Genomic DNA, 13,902 nt, shown 5'->3' with positions numbered 1-13,902 from the left:
AAGCCACTAAGCTTTACAGTAATCTGTTATGCAGAGTAACACAGTAACTGTCATAAGTCAATTAATGAAAATCAAATGTATTACTATATATTAATAAAAAGAACTGAAATGAAAACATAATGGCTACAGTAACACTGACATACTTAGGAATAAATTTAACAAAATATATATAGGACTGCTGAGGGAGGCAGAATTATAAAATGATCCCAACAATCCTTGCCCTTATGTAATCTGAGTGTGGGGAGAATTTATGAATGATGCAATATTAATTCTATGATTATGTTATGTTATATGGCAAAAGAGAGATTTTCTGGTAGGCCCAACTTCTCACAAGGGCCCTTTAAAAGCAGAGAATTTTCTCTGGTTAGAAGCAAAAGAGAAAGTCAGAGATTGAAAACATGAAAAAGAGTCCACATGCTGGTTGGGAGATAAAGGGAGTTACGTGGAATAGACCTGAGAGGAACTTCTAGGATTTGAGAGTGACTCAGCCTACAGCCGGCAAGAAAAAAAGGACTTAAGTCAACAACCTGAATCACCCTGGAAGTGGATTCTCTCAGAGTCGCCAAATAAGAATCCAATCCAGGCAAAGTCAAAATCAAGGTTTTGCCCTTATGAGATCCTTAGCAGAGGATCCAGCTGAGCCTACCTGGCCTTTCAAATTACAAAACTGTGAAATAGTAAATGGAGAGTTTAAAGTCTCTCAGTTTGGGCTGATTGTTACATAGTGATAGAAACCAAATATAACTGCAAAGGAACCAGAGAAAAGTTTTGGGGGATAAAAATATTCTATATATTAATTCTGATTATGACGGTGATTATAAGGGTGTATACATCTGTCGAAATTCAGCCAACTATATACTTAAAATAGATACATTTTATATTAATTATACCTTAATAAAGTTCATTTTAAAAGACCTCATTTAAGTTTTCTCCTTACGCCTCCTGTCACCTTATACGTTATTCCCATAAGTAGTTTCGCATATTCTCTACTTTAGTACACCTCATTTATTGCTGATTCTCCAGCCCAAGATATCCAAATAAACCCTCAAGCCAGAATATTCAATTGTTACTGGAGGATATAAGCAGTCATGATCTGATTTACATTTTTAAAACATTACTTTGAAAAAGTCTAGCATGGAGATCACCTAGGTAAAGCTGTGAATTCTATAAGAAATTTACTAGTTGGAAAATCCTATCTTAGAATAGTTGTTTCCAAATTGTATTTCAAAGGAGCCTAGTATTCAGTAAATTGCCTCAAGAACCAAAACTAAGTAAAAGACGATACACAGAGTTATGGGGAATGGAGAAAAGACACAAAGGGGAACAGCCTCACAAATTTTAACCAAATAGCTTCCTTTCTACTGCTTTATATAAAAGGATCCCATGCAGGAGTTCATAGCAATTGTTTGAATGCTAAAAATATTTTTAAATTAGTAGGGTAATCCAGGTGGCTCAGTGGTCTAGCGCTGTCTTCGGCCCAGGGTGTGATCCTGGAGACCTGGGATCGAGTCCCATGTCAGGCTCTGTGCATGGAGCCTGCTTCTCCCTCTGCCTATGTCTCTGCCTCTCTCTCTCTCTCTCTCTCTCTGTGTGTGTGTCTCTCATGAATAAATAAATAAAAATCTTTTTAAAAAAATTACTGCTTTCTAATTTTGGTAAAAGTGGGCAAGAAGTATCATGGTTTTCTCCTTTTGTGTCGCAGGAAGCCAATTATAACATAACCAATAAAGCAAGGGAAAGGCTTTACCACTTCATATTCCTTAAGCCCTTTAGGGGCTACTCCAGAGAATTATATAACCTTATTTCTGGTTCACTGACTATATGGATCATCTCTATATCCCTAAGTGCCTATCACCTAGTACACACTGTAATACTTGCTAAGTTTAACATGACATGCAAACAATGTTAAAAAGTATAATAAAGGGATCCCTGGGTGGCGCAGCGGTTTGGCGCCTGCCTTTGGCCCAGGGCGCGATCCTGGAGACCCGGGATCGAATCCCACGTCAGGCTCCCGGTGCATGGAGCCTGCTTCTCCCTCTGCCTGTGTCTCTGCCTCTCTCTCTCTCTGTGACTATCATAAATAAATAAAAAAAAAATTAAAAAAAAAAAAAAGTATAATAAAAAAAAGGTATAATAAAAAGTGCTGTAACACAATCTGACACTCTTTGGTAAAGCTGCTAAAACACACCACTCCTAGGTAAGAACTTAAGAACTTCTTGCAGAAGTGCACCAGGAGACAAGTACAAGAGAGTTTGATAGCACTGTTTTGTTTATAAAACAAAAATTTCAGTTGAGAACATCAATAAGTAATTTATAAAATATACACAATGAAATAGTATATAGCAAAATGATAACAACTAAAGTTAAAAATCTGTATTAATCCACAAATACAATATTCGGTGTGAAAAAAGCAAGGTGTAGAATACAATACCAGCTAAGACAACACTATATATGGTCAGAAAAGTGGTTACAATGTGGTGGATGAGAGAGATGTATTTTAGGATGAGTCACATAGGAGGCTTCCATTTTACTAGTACTGTTTCATTTCTGAAAATGAACATGTGAACATGTTCAGGAATGAACATCCAATTCCACATGTGAATGAGGAAGACTTGTGGAATAATTAGTGGTTAGCTGGAAAAGCCATAAAAATAAGGGACTTGGATACCAATAACTACTTTCTCTTTAGTTAATCAAAACAAATATATGCATAAGATAGGCCAAATATATTTTCTAGATTTCTTTGACATAGAAAGATGTTTAACTTTTATTACTTTGCCTGATTATCAACTAGTCCAGATATATTTAGCTTCCACTGAAGACAATAAACATCTGTCTAGAAATAAGGTCCTAGTATTAGGGCACCTGGGTGGCTCAGTGGTTGAGTGTTTCCCTGTCCTGGGATCAGAAGGAGTCCTGGGATCAAGTCCCACATTAGGCTTCCCGCAAGGAGCCTGCTTCTCCCTCTGCCTGTGTCTCTGCCTTTCTCTTTGTGTCTCTCATGAATAAATAAATCTCTCTCTAAAAAAAAAAAAAAAAAAAAAAAAAAAAAAAAAAAAAAAAGGCCTAGTATTAAACTTTTCAAATCCTCATTAGCTGGACATTTCTTCTCTTTTCTACTATGATGCACTGTGCTTCATCCTTCCATATTCAAACCACTAATACACAAGCTATTAAAAATATCATTTACATATTATATGAGAATATGCTAACAAAAAAAGGAATTCTGAAGAACAAATTACCTTACATCCCAGCAGCCAGTAGAACTGCTTACTATTAGATGTGACAAAATCAGTTGTCTGGTTTTCATGACCTAGCAATAGCTTTTTTGTTTTGTTTTAGGGTGGAGTTCAAAAATACATGCCTGATGATATACAGACATAGAACAGTTTATTTACTGTTTTAATCCGTATTGGCATAAGGAATACAAAATATTCATTGGGGAATCTAAGTATTTGTTTTTAGATACTGACATGATCTTACTCTTTGTAATAACTAGAACAGGGGAGAAATTGCAGTTTTAAATTATTAATTTTATTCTACAGTCCTCTCAGAATTTATGATATTCACAGTAGGCTACTACTAATTATATTCATTTTTATCATCAAGAAGATTGGAATGGAATGTAGGAAAAAAACATAGTGTAATATATAGTAAAGAACTCAGGCTCTGAAGACACAGAATTTTATTTAAGTCCTGGCTATTATATACATATTCACTGAACCTCACTGAGGCTCTGCTATCTGATTTGTAAAACAGGGATAATGATATTTAGCTCAAAAGGTGTTATGAAAACTAAATGAAAGAATGTATTTAAAGAATCTAGACAGAGTACCTGCCCATGTTAGCTCCCAACAGTTACTACACTCTAACTCTCAGGCATTTAAGGTCTCTTCTACACTTTTTTTCTACTTTTAACCTAAGAATACAACATTCAAGAAATGTAAGAAAGAAATTGAATAAACAGTTGTTTTGATCCTGAAAAGGCAGGAGGGAATGAGATATCCAAAACCCAGGTGAAAAGATCATCTTTAGATAGGAGGAACAACTCTTCTGTTGAGGTTCCTTGGAGGAATCTCGAACATACACGAAAGCAGATAATGAGAAAACAGTGGACTTTCCGATTAATGGCTTTTATTTTCTCTGTAAATTAGGAAGAAACCCACTTGCTAATGTGAAAGAGAAGAGGCAAATTTGAGGTTTGAGATGGAAAAACGTTGAAAAAAGTGCTAAAAATATTAGCAAAAGTGAACCAGGGAAACGTAGTAGATGTCTCACAGTGCTCAGGGTCTATCTGAGACTGGTTCCACATTAATTTATGAACATGAATGTGTTCTGTCTGTTCAAAGATTGTCTTCGGTAGTACCTGGCTACTTAGATGCAGGTACAAAGAAAGAGGTTATCTGGGTTTATCTTGAGTTGGAATTTCATTTATAGGCCAGAGTGCTATTTAAGCAAGGAACTATGAACTCTAACCAGGAAAAAAAATGATAAGGATAATAAACCTAAAGTGATTAGGATAATGCCAGAGTATAAGCAATGAAAAAAAAAAAAGGATAGGTATTAATATTACTAATTAGGGTCCTCTAGCAGTAATTTCATCATTCTAATTTGTAATCATTTCTATGTATTTCTCTCTTCCACCAGACAGAGCTCTTTGAGGATAAAGTGTCTTACTCATCCTTGCTTCTTCCCAAAGTGTAGTCTAGTACTTACCACACTGTAAGTGACTATTAAATGCATATGATTAAATCAATGAATCAAAATCTGCTTCCAAGCTATCCATATAACTTTTTTTTTAAAGATTTTTTTTTTTAAATGATAGAGAGAGAGAGAGAGAGAGAGAGAGAGAGAGGCAGAGACACAGGCAGAGGGATAAGCAGGCTCTATGCCAGGAGCCCGATGCAGAACTCGATCCCGGGACTCCAGGATCATGCCCTGGGCCAAAGGCAGGCGCCAAACCGCTGAGCCACCCAGGGATCCCCACATACAACTTTTTAAAAAGATTCTACCTAAGGTATTATAACTTTAGCAACAATTGAGAAAATAAGACATTTCTAAGAAAGGCCCTGAAGGGCCACTGTCCATTCAATGATAGAAACTTACTAAGTAGCTAACAATATGATTGATGACAGTTTTCCAATACTGCAGACTACAGAATTAACATAAGGAAGAAAATGAATTAATATACACACAACATGAAAACTGAGAATATTCTTGTCTGTTTTTAGGAGACAAAAGAGGACTCCTGTCTCTATTTTTATCATACCAGTACCTTGCAATGTCTCATGAAATGAGTAATCTGAAGCATAACATGCCCAATGCTGATCAAATATCTGCATTAAGACTTTGAAGCAAGTTCAAAAATATATAATCTGAGAGCTGGCCAGGCCCATTAACTCCCTTTTTGTTTCGGGCAGAGGGCACGAAATAATACCCAAAATAATACCTTTCCCAGTTTAATCAAAGACTACAGGGCTTTATTAAGAAATAATTCTTTTTTTGGCTCTGGATTCAATTTAAAAAACAGATTTTATTTTGGTTGCTGCCTCAACTATATGTTCAATTTAATGTATTGAAAGGGGAAATATATTGTTAACAGCTTTAACAGACAGTATACAGAGAATCACAACTTTAAGTGTGAGTTGTCTAAGACTGAGTATACATATATATTTCCCTAGAGAAACCACATTATAATGGGAGGCCAATTCTCTAGTTGGTTCTTATAAATCTGAAGCACCATGTAACACCTAATAAGGTACTAAAATGCCTAAACCTCTAGGTCCAACATATTAGGGGAAAATGTATGCTGAATTCTCATCTGGGGTGTCAAAACAATCCCCTGTCTCTCTTACCACGTGTACTCTAACCAGTAGAATTCTGAACAGGATAGAAGCTAGGAAAACAGGAGTTCAGGCAATATCGAAAAACGAAAGAAAAAATTTTGCAACTGGATACTCCTTAGCCCAGTTTGACGCTCTGTATCACTCCTGTTTTTCCCTGAAGATACCAGGAAATGTCCTGTCTACTTTTGAGGAAAGAACTTATATATTTTCTAGACAGAATTTATCTCTTTCCTAGAAGCCACAGTAGGAAAAAAGAGCACCTACTCCTGTTACATCCCCATTCTCAATGCTTACGGTTTGTAAAGCAATTAATTCAATTAATGTGTCTTGATAGTAAGAACAATCTGCTTGAAAAGGATGAGTTGAAAATACAAGAGAAAGATAAAATAATCAAATGTTTGGGTCCTCGAGAAGCCAGGAGAAAATGAGACACACTCTATGTAGAAATTGTATACCAGAAATGGGGGTAGCCCAGGTGGCTCTGCAGTTTAGTGCCGCCTTCAGCCCAGGGCGTGATCCTAGAGACCCGGCATCGAGTCCCACGTCAGGCTCCCTGCATGGAGTCTGCTTCTCCCTCTGCCTGTGTCTCTACCTCTCTCTCTCTCTCTCTCTGTGTCTCTCATGAATAAATAAATAAATAAAATCAAAAAAAAAAAAAAAAAGAAGAAGAAGAAGAAAGAAAAAGAAATTGTATACCAGAAATAGTGGAAATCTGGTAGTAGGTTATAAAGGTTTTCTTTTTCACCACTTTCCTTTTACTTCAGTGAAAAATAAAGATACATATATATGTATAAACAGACAAAAACCAATAATAAGTTTGAGTACCCAAGAAAGTGTAATATGATCTATCTATACTTCAGTGTTAACTACGGTAGAGACATTTTCATATAACTACTAAATATTTTCTCTTCTCATGGGTACCTCCAAAGCATAAAACATTAACGTACAAGTTTATATATCAATTAAAGATAAAATTATGAAATTAAAAAAAAATCTAAGCTTCAAAAAAATAATCCTATTTTCTATCTTATATATTGATAACCATTATACAGCAAATATCTGCCACTGCTAGAGACTAATATAGTTAGTCCTTTACTGTGATCTGGCTTTAAATACTTTCTTACATTAAGAATTAATTCAGAATTACCTGAAAGAGAAGTTACACAAACAATATTAACTTCAATGAACTACAAGGAAGCCTGGTTGCTCTTCTACAGAGTCTATCTATCTAATAGTCAACTCATGAGTTGTTTTTGTCTTTAATGAAACAAATGACCACAGATATAAAGGCTGTATTACCTTCATAATGTTAACTAAATCTGTTTGATAGTAGCGATCCTGGTGTGCATTTGCGGCTGCTAATGTAAGAAGGTAATCATTCCTTGCATGGGTAGCTTTAGAATTACATTCAGATCGCCGGGCTTTTAACTGAAACATAGTAATAAGAGAAAAAAATCATTGCAAACTGACATTGTACTGTATAATATATGAGGATACCATTTTTAGCTGGCAATTAATGGCTCCCTGACAAGAGGAAAGATAACCATGTGAATATTTATTCACATATAAAAATATTCATTACTATTTAGTTGAAGAATTACATGGTGAGAATGTTTTCACATATTTGTTATTTATACTTAACATACTCCCAAAGCTCCTCAGAAAACTTCAAAGTATTTTGCTCCTTTTATTCAGATGGGAAAATAAAGGCTCCCAAATTAAGTGCCTTTTCTTTAAAGACATGGGTAAATCTGTTGGAGTTAGAATATCTTTTTTAAAAAATTAGCACTCCTCATGTGCTAAAAGAACTTCATGCTAGTTAGAATCCTGGCAGATCGCTAAACTTACTTAACAGGTATTCTACAGCTTGAGGGTCCCAGAGGAAAAATCTCACTTGCATCTGATTCGGAATATCTGCTCAGTGGTGTAAATCTGAATGAAATAGATTCTGTAGATCTCTAAAGCCCATGGACTAGTCTTTTGGACTAAGAGTTATAGACAACAGACTACCTAAGCAGCTAAGATACAGATACCTATCTCTACCGCAATCTTGAGAAGCAAGCAGTACCCAAAGTGCTGACATCTAGGTGAAAAACTCATATGAATTGGGAAGGAAACTTCTTCTCTAAGTTAATGACTTAAAAATGTTTCTCTAAATTAGGTGGAAATAATTGCCTTCAACCCTCAAAAAAACCTCAATTCTTTCTTAATAAGCTAAGGTTTCTCAATTGTGAAATATAGTTTTCAAAAACTCACCTTTACACTTGCCTTCTGTAAACTGATTCTTGATTGAAAAAGGCTAAGTTTAGATCTATAATAAAACAAAATACAATATGTTTAATAAGTTATCAAATTACATCATATTAAACTTATTAAGTATAATTCCAAATTTTGGAATTTGGAACAGTGACACTGTTCCACAATGCTATTCCAAAAGAGAACTAAAAAATGGAAAACCAAGAGCAATGATTATTTTCCTTTATTTTACTATAGGAAGAATATTTCAGTGCAACAGGAAATATTGGGATATTTAATAAAAAATATTCTGAATGACAAAAATACAATTTGACAAATATATTGGTATCTCCTAATAAACAAGAGCCACCAAACTATAAGTTACTCTCTGTATCATATAATTACACACACTTTAGTTCCTACAAGAAAGCTTAAAGAAACCTAGGGATAACCAATCTATGGAGCCAAAAATTAGCAGGCTTTTAGGGCCATCTGCAATAGGACGTCACAACATCTGCAATTCAACCTACAGTATGATATTAGGCTCTTGAAAGCCCTTAATTCCATTATTTCTCCCATTAAATTTCTTCCTGTTTGGGTCCTTGTGTGCTCCCTCCAATTTTAACATACTACTTGAAACACAGTGAGAAAGTCCTTGGACTCTCTGCCCTATATGATTTTGTTCTGTTTAATCTTTTCCCATTCTGATGCCCTTATTTCCTCCAATCCCTTTCAGTTTGGGAAAGAAACCATAATCTAACAATCAAGAGTTAAAATATGCTGGTTTTACCCAAACAGCTAGAGATAACCAGAAGGAGAAAGTCAACAGACAAACAGTAAGGAATAACAACACTCTCACAACCAGTGATTTTTGAAGCTGCAATATTTGTCTTGACTGCAGTGTCATGGTGATTACCATGGGAGAATTCAGTTCATGTGCTGGAAGCTATGCCATAATACAAAGTAAAGCTGCAGACCACCTGGGAATGTAGGGTGGAACAAACAAGTCTCTGCAGAGCAAATTCAAGGAGGATAGCAAAAACAGCCTATCATCTTTCTAACAAAAGAGAAACAATCAGGGACATACACTAATGCATCCTAACTACTTCCCCACTGGTAAAAAAAAAAAAAAAAAGGAGTTCAATATACTCCTGTTATTTTCTACCTTGCCATATTCATATTTCCTGGGGGTTTTGTCTGTTTTTATTAATCAGATTCCTATTCATTTTGATCTAGAAAAGGCTACAAACTTTTAAATTTGAGAAAGCCTGTTCAAGATTAACAAAGACTGCTTGGGGTATTTTTAATTCTCTCTCTCTCTCCTCTCTCTCTCTCTTTTTTTGTAGTCATTATCCAAATAGTCTGAATTGCACCTGAATTTTCAGATATAAGGTTTTAAGTTCCTGGTTTCTGTTTCATTTGCTAATCCTCATAGAATTCTTGTGTAGTATTTAAGAAGGTATTAGTAACAGATAAAATAATACAGTTCCTATGCTCTTAGTAATAGATACAGTTCCTATGTAGATCATAATCTACAACAAATGAGATATATACAGATAGTGAATTGTACTGCACACTCCTCCTCCTCACCTACTTCCAAATGTTAACGCTCCTTAGGACCCCCAACTTAATTTCTCATCTTATATATGATTTCATCTCTATAACCATCCTCTGATAGGTAACCAACCCCCAAAGTAAGATCTTTATGCCCAGATTCTCATCTGAGAGTTAGACATAAGATTCCTTACTAAAACAAAAAACAAAACAAAACAAAGCAAAAAAAGACTCCTTACTAAATTTATTCACGTCAATGTCCCACAGGCTCTTCAGAACCTGAATATCCAAAATGGAACCCATTCTTCCTTTCAAAAAGTATCCCTCTTCTTTTTTACACTCTCTTCAATGTGCACATTTCACCGTCTATTAAATCATCTAAAACTACACGTGGTCCAGTCTTCATTTCCCCTTCCTGATCTTTTTTTCTCACTTCTTCTTCAAGACTGTCCAAATACCACTTCTTCTATAAAGGTTTCCTTTCTCATTAGGCAAAATTAATCTATTTCCTATGCTTACAAAGCAGTGTTTGTGAAATAGTGAAAGCAGTGTTTTCATACAACTACAGTAAACATATTAATTACTACTTGAATGACTTTAGGCACTTAATTTCTTTGAGTTTACTGTGAACAAACAAATCATAAAGTTACTTTTAAACACACTTGTACTTAATTCTAGGCTTTAAATTTCTTAAGGATGCAAAGATTATCTTACTCATCTCTGTACCCATGGTACCCAATATAATTATTCAATAAATATTTAGAGAGTGAATGAAGATAAAGAGCATTTTACTCTGTAATTGAATGAATTTTCCAGAAAAGTTACACATTGAAATAAACTGTCTAATTTGCTGTAACCCCTTTGAATTTGGGTCATACTAGAAGGCAGTGTTTTGCAATCAGCATCTGTGAAGTAGACCCTGTCAAATCCACACTTCTTAGGAACAGCCTGCAATTGTCCTCATTTTGACTGTGGGCCTTGGCTAAAGTAGGTATTTATATATGCTCTACAGATCTGTCAACTCCCTGTTCTAGAATCCCTGAGAGTTTTAAAAAACAAATTCCTAAAAACCACATGACAGGAAATTCCTATTGGAGATCATCTAACATCTAAGATCTTCAGGTCTTACTGGAAAGATGGGTTCACTGACTCTATGAAAGTATGGGAAATATTTGTATGCTCACAAAAATAAAATAATAAAGACAATAAACTAAATTAGGGGAATATTAAATATGTTTTCCAGTAATGTTAAGTACTTTAGAAGTATTCATTTACTATACTATATAAATGTATATACTAGATGTATATACTATACATCTAGTCCTTGGTACTAAATAAACTTTTGAGGAAACCCTAAATTTTCACAAGATGCTTATGAGATTGCTTAACTTCCTGTAGATAAAAACATATTAGAAAGAATCCTCCCCCCGCCCCCAACTGGCTGCTAGCCTGTTCAAGTGTTCATAACCTCTCTGATTTCATGACTAGGAGTTTTAAAGAGTCCGAGATTGCGCTAAATGGGAATCTCAGCTTTCCTAACAAACCTCTTTCAAATCCCATTCTATGACACAGGTTTATTTTTTCTCAAAACCTTTTTTCCTTTCCTTGTCATAGCTAAAATCTGTATTTCTCACTTTAAATATCTTTTTATTACCAATTGCCAGTTCCTTCTTTTTCTAATTATTCTTGAAATAGAGGACTTATGATTCACATATATTAAAAGTAAAATTCACACAGTTGCTAAAGCATACATTAAAAAAGTATATATATTAGAATTTCACATAAGAGATAAATTGTGCCAGGGGCAGGATTTCTATACTGAGGTCAGTGCTCTTATTTATTTGACATGTCCAAGGTGCCTTCAATGGCATACTGAGGATCAGGGATTTCCAACAACAATGGATTTAGAGTCTAGCATGAAAAAAATGAGGCTTTTAAACCCTGATATTCAGACACCAGAGCAACTTCAACCAGCTTTTGCTAAGTTTTCAATACAATGTTCATTTGGCCTTTTTCCTTTTCAAAATTCAATTTAATGTAAAAACTGATCAAATATTCTCATTTTGCTATATTTAAATGAGATCAGCCAATATAAAAGAAAAATTTATAGGTCTGATGAAACCAACATAACCTAAGAATGAGTCCATGCCCTATATTAACAGAAAACAAAGTATTGGCAAAAATAACATTTATTTGCATAATTACTTTTTTCAGAAATGCTAAAACACATACTTTGCCTCGATGTCAGCTTTCTCTCGTACTGCATGAGCCATCTGTTCAGTCTCAAAGTACTTCTTTTTGCCTTTAGCTAAATCTTTCACTGTCTCCTGTAATTCAGTTTGGATCTTTGTCAACTGGTCCACACACTGTAAAATACAAAGTAGAATTATTATGATATTAGTTTTCAGGTTTACTGGTAATGAATTTGTCCTAAGGACTATGCACTATGCCCTCAGGATGGAAACCCAGGAGAAAAATCAGCACTTTTAGTCTCCTTCAAACTGCAAATTAAAATCCAGTGAACAGCTGGTACTCCCATCTCAAGTAATGTATTGAATAGTGTCCCAGTTTGCTTAACAACTCTGCTTTGAGAAATAACCTCAGTGCTGCTGAAGAATGACATTGAGGTAAGGCATAAGGAGAGCAACAATGAAAATGCTTTTATCATTGGATATATCATGGCACTGAAGGCAAAGGAATAAAGCAATTCTGTATTTCTTCATAATCTTTGGGCAGAGGCCACGCTAATCTTCTCTGTAATATTCCAGTTTTAGTATATGTGCTGCCAAAGTGAGCACTCTTCAAAATTTTAATAAAGTCTCTATATGTTTGGGAAATGATGGTGCAAAGGGTACCAAAGAATTCTGCTTTGGGAAAAGAGTGTAATCTTGCAAGTCTGACATAAGTCCAAGATGAAGAAAAGAAGAAACCCAGGTACCATGTAATAATTACTACTCAAAATTACTGCCAACTCAATTCTTTGGATATACATACACATTCTGGGAGAAGGGACAGATACAATTAATTCAAAGAAATTGTTTTTTAAGATTTTATTTACTTATTTATGACAGACACAGAGAGAGAGAGAGAGAGAGAGAGAGAGAGAGAGAGAGAGAGGCAGAGACACAGGCAGAGGGAGAAGCAGGCTCCATGCAAACAGCCCGATGCGGGACTCAATTCCGGGACTCCAGGATTACGTCCTGGGCCGAAGGCAGGCGCAAAACTGCTGAGCCACCCAGGGATCCCCAAAAGAAATGTTTAATTGATAAATTCTTATAACATACTGGGACCAAAATAACATTGCTTTGGATATCCAAAGGGGAAACACTTTTCCCAGTCTGAAATAAACCAATGCAAAGTTTCACCAGCCTGAGGCCAATCCAGGAAGTCTCCACTGAAAAACTTCTGAGCCTGTAACAGTATTTGGAGGAGACTGACAAAAGATCAGCAAAGCAAGAGGAGATATTGGTGAGGAACTATTGTGGCAGGCTGATTAGCATGGAGTAGAGCGAAGACATTGGAATAGGAAGGATAAAGTGCAATTAAACTTATATGTGTGACATACAGGCTAGAGTTTCCCAGAAATTGTTGGATGTTAAGAAAAGGACTACTCTATAGGAAGTGAAAAACCTAGAGGGCTCCCTATGAGCATATTTAATAACACTTAACAAGTGACAGGCTGTAAATAAAGGGTTAAAAAAAAAAAAAAACTTCACTTCTTTCTCTTCTGCGTGAAAAATGGACCCTTGCTTAACTTTCTACATCTATGTTTCAACAGAAATCTGATGAAAACACAACATCAACTGTGTTATTTGGCAATACTGCTTATGAACCTTGATAGGCAAAATGCATCAATCTGGAAGAAAGTACAAATGAACTATAAATGTCCTGATGACTTTGGGCTTCTGAGAGTATGGTAATTCCTGTATCAGGACATGTCCTTTGCAGAGACCTTGGAAGCTCTGTTGTAATAAATAAATAAATAAAGTTTAATAAAAGCTTTTAGTCTCCTTTAGGGCCTGTGGCTACCCCTGGACATGTGAGTCTCATTCTTTTGCCCCAGACCTTTCACCTGAAGAACCAAACAGAATAACTGTGGTTGGCCATGTAGACTGAGGTATACACTGGTGGGAGGACTAATTCTACTAGTGCTGGATGCTGCCCTGCTTGTTAACTATGTTCCCTGTTCTAATGTACTTCTACATAAACCTCATGCCAGGCATGGGATAATCATGACAGTCTCAATGTTTTGTTACACTTAAGAAAA

General features: G+C 35.4%; 1 protein-coding gene and 1 non-coding gene across 5 annotated transcripts in view; both read right to left on the bottom strand.

The window, feature by feature from the left end:
- The window catches only part of FCHSD2 (FCH and double SH3 domains 2), a 327,826-nt gene that overhangs the window by 137,445 nt on the left and 176,479 nt on the right, over positions 1–13,902 (bottom strand). For all 4 annotated transcript variants that reach the window (XM_038568738.1, XM_038568737.1, XM_038568740.1 and 1 more), the window contains exons 6-8: positions 11,868–12,001; positions 8,103–8,157; positions 7,146–7,274 (exon numbers count right to left, since the gene is read on the bottom strand). In XM_038568738.1, the coding sequence (XP_038424666.1) occupies positions 7,146–7,274; positions 8,103–8,157; positions 11,868–12,001 (318 nt within the window). The remainder of the gene's footprint in view (positions 1–7,145; positions 7,275–8,102; positions 8,158–11,867; positions 12,002–13,902) is intronic.
- On the bottom strand, positions 12,328–12,433 carry LOC119865091. The gene has a single exon (XR_005375953.1). It is a non-coding gene; the product is annotated as a U6 spliceosomal RNA (small nuclear RNA).

This window comes from Canis lupus, chromosome 21 (assembly GCF_011100685.1).
Source record: "Canis lupus familiaris isolate Mischka breed German Shepherd chromosome 21, alternate assembly UU_Cfam_GSD_1.0, whole genome shotgun sequence".
Lineage (NCBI taxonomy): Eukaryota > Metazoa > Chordata > Mammalia > Carnivora > Canidae > Canis > Canis lupus.
The sequence above is the reverse complement of the archived record's forward strand: the minus strand, read 5'-3'. Positions and strand labels throughout refer to the sequence as shown.